Genomic DNA, 15,480 nt, shown 5'->3' with positions numbered 1-15,480 from the left:
GGGTTACTAAATCATATATCCTAGCTGCTAATGCTCAAGTTCAAGTTGATGTCCCGGTAGGACAACTTGTTCAGGCAAATGAGTTTAGGCCACGCTTAAAACGTGAAAGACCAATTGGTTCTAAAGATAAAAATCCTCGAAAGAGGAAAGGACTAAATGATCAAGATAATCATAATTTGGGGGCAATTGCTCAAGAAGAGCCCAGATACACAAAAAATGGTGATACCACCGAGGAGGTCCAAGTAGCTGAAAAGAATGAAAATGAAGAGATCTCAATAAGTTATGTCTCGACAGGAAAATGGTGGAACCGAAATGATATTATGGTCAATAATATTTTTGCTTATAATGTTGCCATTGAAATAATGCAACAAGGTAAGGATCTTGAACCAAAATCTATCGATGAATGTAGATAGAGAAATGATTGACCAAAATGGAAGTATATAATTCAAGCAGAGTTAACTTCACTTGAAAAACGTAAAGTTTTCGGATCAATAATCCAAACACCTGAAGGTGTCAAGCTAGTAGGGTACAAATGAGTTTTTGTGCGTAAACAAAATGAAAAAAGTGAAGTCGTAAGATATAAAGCACAACTTATAGCCCAAGATTTTTCGCAAAGGCCTGACATTGACTGTATGGAAACATATTCCCCTGTGGTGGATACAATTACATTCAGGTATCTAATCAATTTGGCAGTTCATGAAAAGCTTGAAATGCACCTAATGGACGTGGTCACTGCCTATTTATATGGCTCATTGGACCACGACATTTTTATAAAAATTCCCGAAGGATTCAAATTGCCTGAAGCATACAAGGATTCTCGAGAAACTTGCTCAATAAAGCTTCAGAAATTCTTATACGGATTGAAACAATCAGGGCGCATGTGGTATAATCGTCTTAGCGAATATTTGCTAAAAGAAGGATATAAAAATGATCCAATTTGCCCTTGTGTCTTTATGAAAAGGTCTGGATCTGAATTTGTCATAATAGCAGTATATGTTGATGATTTGAATATTATTGGAACTCCAGAAGAGATTCCAAAGGCATTAAAATGTCTGAAAAAGTAGTTTGAAATGAAAGACCTCGAAAAGATAAAATTTTGTTTTGGTCTACAAATTGAACATTTTACAAATGAGATATTTGTACATCAGTCAAGACATACTAAAAATATTTTAAAGAGATTTTATATGGATAAAGCACATCCATTGAGTACCCCAATGGTTGTGAGATCTCTTGATATTAATACAGATCTGTTTCGACCTCATGAAAATGATGAAGAACTTATTGGTGCCAAAATACCATATCTTAGTAAAATTGGTGGATTAATGTATCTTGCCAATAATTCTAGACCAGATATAGCTTTCTCTGTAAGCTTGTTATCAAGATTTAGTTCTTCTCCAACACGAAGACACTGGAATGGAATTAAGCATATATTCAGATACCTCCAAGGGACCATTGATATGAGATTGTTTTACTCAAATGTATCCACGTCACAATTGATTGGTTACGCAAATGCGGGGTATTTGTCTAATCTCCATAAAGGTCGATCGTAGATAGGCTATTTATTTACATGTGGTGGTACAACTATATCATGGCGTTCAACAAAGAAAATTATGGTTGCCACTTCCTCAAATCATGGAGAAATAATAGTCATCCATGAAGCAAGTCGAGAATGCATTTGGTTAAGATCAATAACTCAACACATTCAAGAAACATGTGACCTTTCTTTGAAAAGAGATGTTCCAACAATATTGTATGAAGACAATGTTGCATGTATAACTCAGCTGAAGGGAGGATACATCAAAGGAGACAGAACAAAATATATTTCACCAAAATTCTTTTTTAGTCATGACCTTCAAAAGAAAGGTGAAATAGATGTCCAACAAGTTCGTTCAAGTGACAATTTAGCAGATATGTTTACCAAGGCATTGCCGACTTCAACCTTTGAGAAAATGAGATACAAAATTAGAATGCATCGTCTCCAAAATATCAAATGAAGTTTTCATCAGGAGGAGTAAAATACGCGCTGTATTCTTTTTTCCTTAACCAAGGTTTTGTCCCACCGGATTTTTTCTAGTAAGGTTTTTAATGTGGCAGCACTCAAAGCGTATTACCAGAAGTTGTGTACTCTTTTTTCTTCATTAGGCTTTTTCCACTGAATTTTTCCTAGTAAAATTTTAACGAGGCACAATATCTATAGGTGTTCACGATAATTATGTATATTATTTATTGTAAAGTTTTTAATAAGATACATTTCACGTAGACATCCAAAAGACAGTGTTAAAGAACAGGTGATGCAAGTGGTTGTCCACTTAAATTGTTTTTTTTCTTTATGTTGGGCCCACTACAAGTTGCCCATTTGTTTTCTTATCTTATGAATATAAATTGGTCATTTTGCAATGAAATAAAAAAAGAGAAACACACATACACAGCTTTCTCAATTCTTCTACTCCTCTCTCTTTCTCTTATTCTCATCTTATTTTGCTAAGTTAATTTACTTTATAACACAACAAACTTTTACTTAATTAATATATCTTTTGTTCCTCAAAAACACATTTCAATAATCTGATGTGATTATGCAAAATCGTAGTCACCGACAAATACAAACAAGAAACATCCAAGCTTATGGTGAGAAGTGAATTCGAACTGAGCAGAATACATAAGCAAGTCGCTCTATATAAACGTACAGCGTGCGTTCTGCACTACGATTTAATTCTCTTCGACATTTTTGGATTTCTCAAATAACGTGTTTCCATTTTTAATACAACCTGGTCCTTTCATTGTATAAGGTCAAACTAAAGATTAGTTAACAACGTCGATTATATCAATCATATACAGCAAAAAATAATACCAGACGTAAATCAGCCATTTTACCTGGCTGATCAGATCAATATTTATTTATGCCCATTTCATAAAACTGACCCTCTTTGTGAAGTATATTTTCTGACACAACTCAGGATTTTCAGCCCAGTAATGCAAATAAAAAGAGTCTGGGACCAGAATTTCCAATCGACCTTCATGGTAAAAATCAACTATCGACCACATGAGCAAAAGTCATGGGGAAGTTAAATCCACAACACTGAACCAATTTTCTTCCTCTGCCCCTAAACTTCTGTCTACTCAAGTCTGTAACTCTATTCTAACTGTGCTTTTATTCTAAAGAACATACATCGACGCAAATTGCCAGTGACTATTCAAAATGTAGAACTATCATAATTTTCTATGTGATGATAACGGTAGTATAATACAAGGATCAACAGCTATCCCACCATGGACACCGAAAAAAGAAGGCAGGGGGCCATATCATCAGCTACTATTCTTACAATGACTTATATTTGTCCTTTGGATTGTTTTGTGTTTCTATTTTCAAGTTCATCCCTCAAGCAAGACCTGCGCCAAATGAACAATTGTAACAAAATAACCCCAAATGGCTGAATGCTCAACCAACAATGGCGAAGGCGAGCTTGAACAAGCAAATATGTATTTAAACTAAAATTAACAGAAACAAATGGCATACCTATTGTCAGCGCCTAGTTCTAGGCTTGCAGCGAAACTCAGCTAAGAGTGCTATATGATCAGAGGACCACTCTGGAGAAGGAAGTGCTGTGTCTTTTCTCAAGCTTTCCTCATCCAAGAGCTCTAACAACGATTCAACAGTTACAGAGTCGGCTGAAAGCACATATTCAAACCATCATGTAAATCAGTCTAAACACAATTCTATAGAATGGTACATAAATTTATTGTGTTAGATATAGTTATGACCACATGCAGACATGTAAAAATAGAATAGAAGTCATAAATGTAAAATATCTTAAGACAGAACCATGCTACCATACCAGAATAGAATACATAATCAAGAGTCCCAATAAAATCTCTGGTGCAGTTTGTAAACAAAGGTTCATTCGTACTAGGATCCAGCCTCCTCCGTTGCTTCTCTAATCCAAGGGCCACAGGCATTCGGGCAAAGGATGTGTAAGCACTTACCTATACAGAAATATACCAATATAAACAAAATGTGGGTTGTATAGTCAGTCATGGAGCTTATTTAGTCTTCTCAATGATGGAGTCTAATACAAAAATATATATGGGCTCAGGAAAGGTAGGGACATGGGGAAGCAAACGTATCTACTATGAAAGACAATGGGGAACAGGAACTTTCTAAAGTCACTGAAGTGATACCAATGGCAGTTGATGCATTAACTTTGTGGCTGGACGCAAAATACCAAGAGGGTCCACTGCTAAATCTGGATGCATGGGATCAACTTTCCCCAGTGCAAGAAGTGCATGAGGAGCACTGCATTGCCAAGAGCTTTTATCAGTAATGTTACTGTTCCAGCCTGATTTTTGCATAAAATGAGGAAGTAATAGAGGTACAACTCTTAACACTGCCAATGAGAGAACATGCAATTATAAATCAAGAAAAACACGGACCTTCCAGGAACTGAATTAAAATCACCACAGACCAGCATTGGAATGTCAGCACTAGCAGCAATTTTCTCTAGTCCTTTTAAAAGTGTGTGAACCTAAATGCGAACAAATTGCCAATCAAGTTTCGAGACTGAGATAAAATGAACAATTTAATTTGTTATCCAATAGTAACCTGCCAAAGTTTAACATCCTTTAACTCTTGATGAACATTTACATGTGTGTTAGCCTGCATTCAGAAATGAAGATATTCAGTAGGTGCACTAGCAGAAGAATATTTTCACCAATACTTGAGTGGGTTCATAAGAGGACAATTCATTAGAAAAACTTTTGGTTGTTCCAACTTTCACAATAGCATGCCAGAGACTGCTGCCTAGGCACAATGCAAGAACTTGTGATGAAGAAAAGTTTTCGCTAGATCAATTGTGTTCATGCTAACGACAGCATGGTAAACTTCTGACTACAAGGAACTAGAGCTAAGATTGACCTCCTTAGAAGAACAAAGATTCAAAGCCGTATTATGTTCTCCAGGCATCTAAGTTAAATTACCAATATGGCAGCTGAAATAACAGTCATTTCCCATGGTACTTCATCAATGATACCACAATCACAGTTAACAATACGTCATGGATAGGGAAAAAATGGGAACACAAGTAAAAAAGGTAAATGGTACACCATAACGCATTTTAAGGTAGAGGAGGGGAGCTAGAGTGTGATATGGCTTTGTTTGTGTCAGCTTATCGCAACATGTGGTCCACGGCACGTAAACCAGGACTGTTTCATGAAATAGGAACAGACATATTTGGGATAAGCTCAAAATTGCCTATTGGCAGGGAAGAGATTTGACATTTTAAAGAATCTTCTTGTCAGTTACTAAATTCAGATCTCATATCACTCTCACCAATGACCCAGATGCAAAGAAAACGGAAAAAGAAAAGGACAAATGTGAGTGTGTGTGTGAGAGGGATCATAATTTCAATACATGATCTGAAACCAAAGGGAGGAGTAAATTATTAAGCAAGATATGCAGGAGGTGGCATTCTTTCTGGGGTTGCTCCAAAATTAGCAGTTCCTGCTAAAGATGGTTCTTTCTTTTCCCAATAGAATTAATTGGTTGATGATCATTCTTTCTTAACTTGCATATTTCCAAAACTGTTGTATTTCACTCCTGGGGGTTATGGAGAAAAACAAATTAAGAATAAACTAACAATCAGGGTCAACACCATTTATTTAAATTTTGTTAAAGAGTTAATGAGGAAACAATATTTGTTGGGAACTTGATCAAAAAGAATATTTGTTGGGAAATAAACACCGATTCAACATTAGTTCCTTTTAAATAGTCCTATTTACTAGCTAGAGTGATTATACTACCAATATGAAAAGAAAATGTTCCAGGCCTCACAATTGAGTCCAGAGCTGTCTTACTACCCCCTCAACTATTAGTCCAGATATTTTTTGTTTCAACTATCCTTTATTTTAAGAAGATGGAGATTCTTCTTCAATTCTAGAGATCAGGATTCTTTCAAATATGTCAAACTGATATCACTTTGGAGACCTAAGAGCATGACGAGCAAGTCTCCAAAGGACACAAATCTACACTAGTTCAAGGGCCTTCAACTCTGCCAACCAGAACCTATGATGAAGATGCCTATCAGTCGAAACATGAAATAAAGATACAGGCAGCAAAAGGACATGCCATATTGCAAACTAGTGCTTCACTCGAAAGGAAAACATGAGACCTACAGCTGATCATAAACATTAAAACGTGAAATCTTCTGCAGATCATAAACATCAAAACATGAAGTCTTCTGCAGATCATAAACATTAAAACATGAAACCTTCTGCAAATCATGAACATTCTTAACCTAAAAAACCTACACCGAAGCAAATATAAGCACTAGGCCCTACAGATAATATTTCCAGGTCAGATGCAAAAATCTGAGCTTCATTTAAATGATTTGTACCCATTTATAGACCCTATGGATAATATTTCCAGGTCAGATGCAAAACTCTCCACTATTAATATCTGTTTTGACAATTTCATTTGTTGTTTCGGGAAATTTCAAGTCTTGTGTCTAGCTAGATTGATCAATCCAGTTTCTTTAATCTTAATATAGATGACACAGAAAGATGCTCTTGACAGTAACAAAAAATGAAACAGTTCAATGAAAATCATACAGAAAATGGAATGTCAAAAGCACAGGCAACTAGAAATAATAGTTAAATGGTTGCTGCACGACACTGTAAGAGGCTGAGTTTATTCCATAGATGTACAGAACAGAACACAGAAGTTAACTCTAAACGGAAAAGTGAAAGGAGCACCAGGTTCCTTACCACACAAACAAGTTGACGCTTCCCAGGGTTGTCAACCCCCTCATTATTGAACTTTGCTTCCAGAACCACAATAAGCGCAATATTATCCTGTCAAGCACACACTAGGAAATATAAGCCCAGTCCTGAATGAAATTCTTCATAAGCCAACAAGGAACAACTTGACAAATTCGGCAAGATACCTTAACCAAACGATTTAGTGCGGTCTTCTTTTGGGCACTGGGAACTACGGCTTCAGTCAAAGATTGAGCAGCTTTGTTGAACTCAACCTGCAACAAGCGCATTCGAAGATTCTTGTTACAATATCGTTGCACAAAATTGTGTAATAAGTAAAGCCCCTCTCAGGAACACACTGTGCTTCCATACCTCATATTTTTTAACATGTGCGAATCTATCTCGGCGGAAAAATGTGGCACAACCATCAACGGTATTGATATTCCCACTGAACACCTGCATACAGAAAAAGTGTCATTAGAAATCAAAAACTTTCAGATGAAAACACACTACACACCACAAACCTCAGTTGTTTTTCTTTTGAACAGAGCTTGATAACCATGTTTGTCCAGCTCAGGAGCAAAGAATTCCTCAAAGTGATCACTCTGAACCTGATAATGGAAGCATACAGCCCTTAGATACGGGTATTTTGTTATTCCATAGGCATTTCACAAGATCATTTAACATGACAATCATACTGGTAAGTATACACATCTACACGTGAAAAGAAATCCTTTAAGCTAAAGGAGCTGATTATGCAGGCATCAAATTCACAAATTCAGGAAGCAGACGTATATAGTTGACCCAAGAAATTTAAGAAATAAGAGCTTATTTCACGAAAAGAAAATTCAGTATTATGGTTTTAATCAAGCACTGGAGCCACTGTAACCCTTTCAAGAATTGCAAAGAAGTTAAAATACACTCTTAAAAAGGCCTATCTCCTCTAAATTGCAATATAGAGGCAAAAACGGACTCTCCTGAGTAGCATGAAAAGATTTTCATACCTACTGGTACTTGAATTCTAAAGATCCAACAAAATCACCCAAATAATTACATATTATAATTTTAGCTGATGTCATAGGGGGTACCTCTTGAAGGCAAACAATGTCTGCACGGTAGCCAACTATTTCACGCAATAGATTTTGTCTCCGGTAAGTCCAAGAAAGGGCCCAAGAGGGGCAATAACAGTACAATTCATTTGTAGCATATGCATCAGACAGAATGTTGTATGAGAGCACAGTAAAAGTTCCTGAAGATGATAAACGACTATCTAAGTCCAGATGCACTGGTATATCAACTCCACTAACTGAAATCAAGCGACGTGGAGTGGGAGATGGAGCTGGAATCACTCGAGACGTCACGGTACTAGCATTTCCAACAGATAATTTTGTTTCTGCATTGATGACAGCACATTCAAATTTAAGGATGTGACCAATATCATCTGCAGATGGGGTGTAAGTTTTAGAGCGTCCAACTTCAAACCAGGTTTCACCACCATTTCTTTGAGTTACTACCACAGGATATAAAGGTGTGGTTCCAGTTGGCAAGCTACTGCTTGATTGCGAAGAAGTCAAGCTTGTATTAACACCAGATCCTGTATCTTCCTCCACATTTCCATTTTCATTCACAGCACTAGCAGCACGTTCATGCAGAACACGATGATGCTGCCATGCATCTGAGAAACATTTTGAGGAGCAATGGTAACTCTTGGCAACAGGGATTTTGGCCTTCACACATCCAAGGCACTGCAACGTAGCTTGCTCAGATGGATGGACGCTGCAGATGGCAACTTGTTTATCACTTTGTATTCGGTACCTGCAAGAAAAAGTAATATATCAAACAAGTAATGAAAAAGGAATTAAATAGATATTGCTTTTCTTGGCAGCAAGGAGAAATGACAGTTCAAATCACATCTTTTTAGTGGAGAAAAGTATTAATTAAAGTTAATGAGCCAAATTGCCAGTGTCAGAGTCAAACAGACACCATTAGTCAGCAATAATTTCCATGATATCAACTATAAAATTTGGCAACCCCAGGTAGCAATCCAGTACCCACATGTGGTTGATTTCTAAGCTGTTTTCTCAGTGCCAACATGTGGTTGACTGTTTCTGGGATTTTCTGAATTTGTTTTTATGACTGAAAAATCGGTCTGGAGAGACCTTTGGACCAACCGTAGCCTTTGAAGCTCGGGGATGGGTCCACCCTCTACCCTTCTACACCTAAATACTGGACCAAGTTTGCTTGGTGCAGGGCTCGGACTTGCAACTAAGATACAAGTACCTCACCTATTGCAAAATGAACTAACCCCTGGGGGCAAAAAGAAATTCATTTTTTAAAAGACAAGGACTTTGAGAGCATACATATTTCCATATTAAATATAGATTACGTATATAAAATCTCGAGGAATAAACGTCTTAACATAGACATACAGGCCTGATACACTAAGAAGCCAGCACTGAAAAGTACACATTCTATAACATACACATCTGTAAGAGACAACTGAAGTTTTCATTAAATTTTTTCCACTGTGAGCCATTTCTCATTTTTCCTTATTTTTCTTTTATCTTTCTTTTCTTAAGTGTTGTGTCAAAGGTGCCAAGGTCTACTAGGGCTTTAAGCACAAACCGCAATTAGAAATGCACTTCAATATAGAAAGGCACATCATATATATTCATATTATATATATATATATACACACACTAATCAATGGTACTTCTCTAGGTTTTATTTCAGATCTAGTTCAATCCAATTTGTATTTAACCTTTGCTGTCCAAAAAGAGGATGTAGTCAGGATTTCATCTTGTCTGGCAGATCTACTCATATGGCTAGATAGATTATTGTAATAAATGGAAAATATGATATTTAAGTATACAACCTAATCTATGAAAGTACACATAAAATAGGCCATTTTGCTGATTAAATTGCGAAATTGGATCATTTGTTCAGTTGTTAAATTTTAAATTTGGGAATTGTGCAGGAATGTACTACAACATATAGAAAAGTTCCACAAGACAAAAAGTCGTTAGAGAAGAATAAAAATCCACAGTTCCTCTAAAGGTTGTTATATTATGTCCTCCACACCATCCAATGCATGCAAACTTTTGATAAGTGAAATGCATGAGATTCTTTCAATCCGATTTAGTACATGCACAATACCAAAAAAGGGAAAATCCAGTTACGTCATCCATCGTATTTCATCAACAAAAAGGATCACATCGTACAAATAAAGTCAAGATTCTTCAAGAAAAGGATTATGCCCTTGAACAATGGAAATCAGTTTTTGGATTTTGTTAGCTCCTTAAGTCCTGTCTTGGGAGGTAGACTAACTCTGATAAACTCAGTTCTAGATGTTCTTCCAACATATATGTTATCTATCTTCCATATACCCCACTGAGTAGTCCATAGGTTGAACAAAATAAGAAGGAACTTCCTGTGGCAAGTCAATTAGGAAAGAAAGGGATTTCATTTGGTCAAATGGAAGAATATCATCAGAAGCAAGACACATGGTGGATTAGGGTATCAAGAACCTCAAAAACCAAAGCAAAGCTCTTAAGGTGAAGTGGCTATGGAGGTACCAAAGCCCTCTGGCACAGGGTGATTAAGAGCAAGTATGAGGAATTCAACAAATGGGTAACTAAAGAAGTTAATAGTTGCTATGGTGTTAGACTGTGGAAATCTATCCATCTTCTGGCCTTTCCTCAGTAGTCAGTCAACTGTCAAGGTTCAAACTGGCAGAAAAACAATTTTTGGGCTGATAAATGGATGGATGCAGAGAGCCTCAAAGATCATTTTCCCGACATCTTTGTTTTGGCTCAACATCAACATGAGAACTGTTGCTGAAATGTGGTGACAACAAGGATGGGATTTGGCCCTTCGAAGAAATTTGAATGACTAGGAAATTTCAAGAATGATTGAACTTTGTAAGTTACAGGAGAGATTTCAAGGAACACAAATAGGTGAGGATTATTTATAGTGGCATGGGCACAGCAAAGGTAGATACAAGGTGAAGGAAGGACATAAACAGACAAGTCTTCGTGATAATCAAGACTTCAAATGGCCTTGGAAGCATATCTGGAGAATCAAAGTGCCACACAAAGTCGCACACTTTACCTGGCTGCTAGCCAATGAAGCAGTTTTGACATGGGACAATATGGCTAACAGAGGTACCTCTCTATGCAACAGATGCTCCTTATGTAAGGATAAGGAGACATAAGACACCACTTCCTACCCTGCAGTTTCACTGACCAGCTGTGGCAGATTTTCCTTAATCTCAGAGGTATTTCCTGGAGTATGCCTAGCAAGATTGATGAGACTCTATTCAGTTGGGAGGAGGCTGGACTTGGGGCTACAAACAAAGAAAGATGGAGGATGATCCCTGCTTGCATATGGTGGACTATATGTTGGGAGAAGAGAAATGATTGATGTTTTGAGAATGGGAACAACAACCTGCAGGAAGTCAAGCTTAAATGTATTTTGTTGTTCTGTTTTTGGTGTACAAATGTCTACTCCAATGAGACAGAGTCAATCATAGATGCTTTAGGGCCCCATCTAGATTTTGGTTCAGCTTTAGGGAAGATTATACCTCCCTTTCTTCTTATTTGTAAATAAGGTTTTTCAGTACTACCTAAGTATTGACATAAATACAAATGTTACCAGTGTCTATGAGCCATCATTTTTTTTTAACTTCATCCCCTGGATGCCATTCATAGATACATACGTAATCAGTTTATTGACAGGACATATAGACATTCAGATATTTCTTCAGTGAGATGATACACATAAGATATTCATAATTTCAAGCTTCCTGCTCTGAAGAAAAGCAAAGTTTGACCTCAGATTATGCTAGTTCCCTTCAAGTACCAAGAGATCCTAACTAGTATTATAGCAGAGTCAGATACTTTCCTAAAATATACAAGATGTGGCATGTTGCACCATATATTTACCTCTATATTTTACATAACTATGAGTCATAAACCAAAATTACTTCCTGAAGCTAAGATAAGAATGAAGTTAAGTGCTGCCACAAATGTCTTTCTGCCAAAGGGGACTCTGGGCAATAGCAAATCAAACAACTTGAAGTAGTATTTCCTTCATTGGATCAATACACATCAAATGCTCCTATGGCAAAATACAACTTCTTATTTTACCAGCTGACGTGAATCAGGCCCATCAGAGCTATATTTTCTTCAAAAAAAAAAAGGAGGAAATGATCCTACCATAGATTGTGAAAGTAGATGTACCTAACACTCTCGGACAAAATCCCAGACTCCACGATAACATCATAAAAAGGTAATTTGTGACAGCTTACAAGGGAAATCAAGCCTCAACACATTTCCAATTATAACCTGGTCAAACATTTCAAATGGTTATTTTAAGGATTGGGTTGGGGGTTTGGAGGAAGGGAGGGAAGATTCTACAATACACTTTTTATAATGGTCATGTTTGGAAATCTTGCATGCACGAGTATTTTGCACGTACTTGCTATCTCCCACTAGCAAAAGTATTGGGTAACTTTGCCCGCAAAAAATTAGGCAAATAGGAAGAAATCACCTAGTGTTTTTTTTGTCTCTATTGGGATCTAATGGAGCTCTCAATACATATTTGGTTGTAATCATATTTCATGAATGAAAGAAAAGGAGCAATTTAAAAAATATCTACAGAGATATTGCTTTTTTCCAGAGTATATAGCATTCATTCTACTAGTTCAAACTGACAAGCCAGTCATACTAACGCCACTCTTGCAAGTAGACTCACAGTCACAACCGTAAACTATCAGTGCCATGTTAAATATATCCTAATCTAATTTATACTTCCAACAATAAAAAAGTATGCTTGAAAATAGCCTATTTGACAGGAATTAAATGGAAACATCATCTCCTGGAAAAATACAGCGATCAACTGAATATAATGTCATTCATGAGCCAAAACAAAAGCTCAAGACCCTAAAGATCTTTATCCAAAAACAGAAGGTTTGCCTCTCCATTTTTCATGATGATCCTTACACACTGAATCATATATAAACCAAAAGAAAGTGAGGAAGTCACCAAGCATTCTACAAGAAAATCACTTAAAGGACTGTTTTATATTAGAACACAAAACTCACGTAAATGATTGTAAAAATATACGAAGAGATAGAGCTAATTGCAAGAAAAGAAAATGATTTAAGATCAATCCATAGATACTCATTCCTCTCATTGAACTGCAAAAAGCACAATATTCCCGCAAACCCCATTTTGAAAAATAATCAAATATCCAATCCCAAGTCAACAATAAAACACAGACACACTGAAAATAAATATAAAATAGTAAATAAAGGCAAAGAAAGTAGAACAAGAAACTGACCATTTATATCTCAAGAAACAGCCTTGAATAGGGGCGGATTCAGGGATATCATCAGAAATGAGTGACGAATCAGGACGACGCAACAAAACATAGGGCGTAAGTTCACAGCCTACTATGGGAATGTCGGACGGGAGATGCACCCGCACCACACTCAGCATTGTTCTCCTTCTTGACAAATATTGAAGTTAACGCACTCTTTTCTTTTTCTCAACACTACTGCAACTACTTTTAAGTGAGAACAATCCAAGATAAATTGTAGTGGGCGAAGATTCGGCGTATCCGCCATTCACCTGACTTCTGCACCAATAGCCAGCCTTCTTTGCCCTCAATATCACCAACAGAAAATATCTTTTCTATGTAAAGCACAAGAAAATTTGGATAAGAAACTCAATTCTGAACGGAAAAATCGGAGAGATCTTTGAAGAATGAGGGGAAACTATGAAGAATTACAGAGAAATCAATGAGTCAAGGAGAAGATTCAATTTGTTTGTTGTTAAGAGAGAAAGGAAAAACTTTAGAGAGAGGAGGGAAGAATCGATTGATTGGGTGTGATTTTAGGGTTTTACAGAGAGAGAGAGGGGGAGGGAAGTCTAAGCTTTCTAATTCTAATTAAAAGATATATATAGGGGACGGTTTAATTGTAAGGCGAAATTCATCGGTGGCTACTTTGACACTAACTTTCACTTAGATATCTTAATTAGGTTTTGTTCCAGACACCTTAAGTAATGCTGTGATGTGTCATTTTGACACTTTTTTGACAATCACCAAAATATATTAAGTGTGTGTAATGCACTCGTCTGACGTATCAAAAACAGCAAATTAAATAAAGATACGTGGCATATATATATATATATATATATCAAAAATATATATCAAAAATAATTATCAAATAATGACTTTTAAATTTAAAAAATGATAAATAATTTGATGACACGTGGCATTTTTTTTATCCAAATAATAATTTTTAAGAAAAATAAAAATTAATAACTATTAACCCCACCCACCCCACCGTCATCCTCTCCAACCCTACCCACCCCAACCCCAACCTCTCCCCCACCCACTGTCATCTTCTCCAACCCCACCCATTCCAACCCCAACCTCATCAGATCTTCTTCTCCTTCAACACTCACTCAACGCTATCCATATAATCTAAAAAGGAAAAATTGAGTTATAATAACAAACAAAAATATAAATCAAATTGGGTCAAAAAATCCGACGAACCTTCATTTTTTCAGACAAGATTAATACAAATCTAAAATTATTTTCTTTGAAATTGTTAAAGAATTCAAAACTTAAAGAATCCACAAACTTGATGAACTCTCGCTTATTTTTTCTTATACATTTGAATTTCAAGTTTGATATTCTTGGAATTTCTGACCACAAAGTAGAATTTAGTGTTTCAAGTAAACAGTGCCTCGTCACTTAGACACACCCTATCCGGAAGTTGGTACATCAATTTTCAAGTTGAGTTGCTTCAGTCGGACAGTACAAGCTGCTGTCACGAATTGGGGGAGAATTCAACTTGTCAATATTAAATGAGTTTTGGGCAAATGGGTGTTGAAGAAAATGGAGAAAGATTGTGTTTTGTAAAAGAGATTTGTAAAAGAAGAACACGCAATGAAGAAAAAGAAAAAGAAATGAAGAAGGAAAAGAAGAAGAAATGATGGCAGAAATGAAGAAGAAGAAGAACAACAAAAAAAAAATATTTTTAAAGAAAAAAATGTTTTTCACGCGCTTAAAATGGATGCAACACACGCAATGTGCCAAGTCAGCACACTACACGAGTAAGAAGTGACTAGCCGCCTACCTACTCAATTAAAGTGTCAAAATGACACATCAGAGTCTTACTTGAGTGTATCTAAAATGAACAAAGCCTAGTTGAGGTATCTAAGTGAAAGTGGTGCCAACTTTAGGTAACCACCGATGGGTTTAGCCTAACTATAAATATAAAGAGCAAAAAAATTAGGGTCTCATTGGCCACGTGAAATGAAATTATAATAAAAAATTATATGAGATAAGTTGAAATTTTGTTTATACATATAAGATAAAAAAAACATAAAGTAACATCTAAAATTGTCCTGAATTTTTAAAAAGGCACATTAATTATGCAAAAGTATTAAATATCTTCGTAAATAGATCATTTTGACCAGTTTTCTCGCTATGTTTTCTTTCACACAAATGACGTGCGTAAATGTATGTTTTTGCTTTCAAACACCAATTAAAAATGTCATGTGTCAGTTTTTTAACAATTAATTAATTACTTCATCTTTAAATATATCATCTTTCTCAAACATTTTAAGAGAGCCGCGTTGGTTTAAGGTTTTAAAAAAATGGGTGTCTCTCTTGAATGAAATCAGCCCAAAAAGATAAGAATTTAATTTAATTATTACT

The 15,480-nt window shown here is 36.1% G+C and overlaps 1 protein-coding gene across 1 annotated transcript; it reads right to left on the bottom strand.

Moving 5' to 3' along the window:
• Positions 1–2,999: 2,999 nt before the first annotated feature.
• Positions 3,000–13,688, bottom strand: LOC129870570 (carbon catabolite repressor protein 4 homolog 1-like). Its single transcript, XM_055945393.1, has 12 exons — positions 13,090–13,688; positions 7,836–8,562; positions 7,272–7,358; positions 7,120–7,203; positions 6,936–7,022; positions 6,757–6,843; positions 4,598–4,651; positions 4,429–4,520; positions 4,177–4,291; positions 3,834–3,981; positions 3,515–3,666; positions 3,000–3,387 (listed from the first exon to the last, which is right to left on the bottom strand). Exons 1-11 carry the CDS (start codon positions 13,245–13,247, stop codon positions 3,521–3,523), a joined length of 1,785 nt encoding a protein of 594 aa, XP_055801368.1. The 5' UTR covers positions 13,248–13,688; the 3' UTR covers positions 3,000–3,387; positions 3,515–3,520.
• Between the last annotated feature and the right edge of the window lie 1,792 nt (positions 13,689–15,480).

The sequence above is a fragment of the Solanum dulcamara genome, chromosome 10 (assembly GCF_947179165.1).
Source record: "Solanum dulcamara chromosome 10, daSolDulc1.2, whole genome shotgun sequence".
Classification (NCBI taxonomy): Eukaryota; Viridiplantae; Streptophyta; class Magnoliopsida; order Solanales; family Solanaceae; genus Solanum; species Solanum dulcamara.
This window is presented reverse-complemented; position numbering and strand designations above follow the sequence as displayed.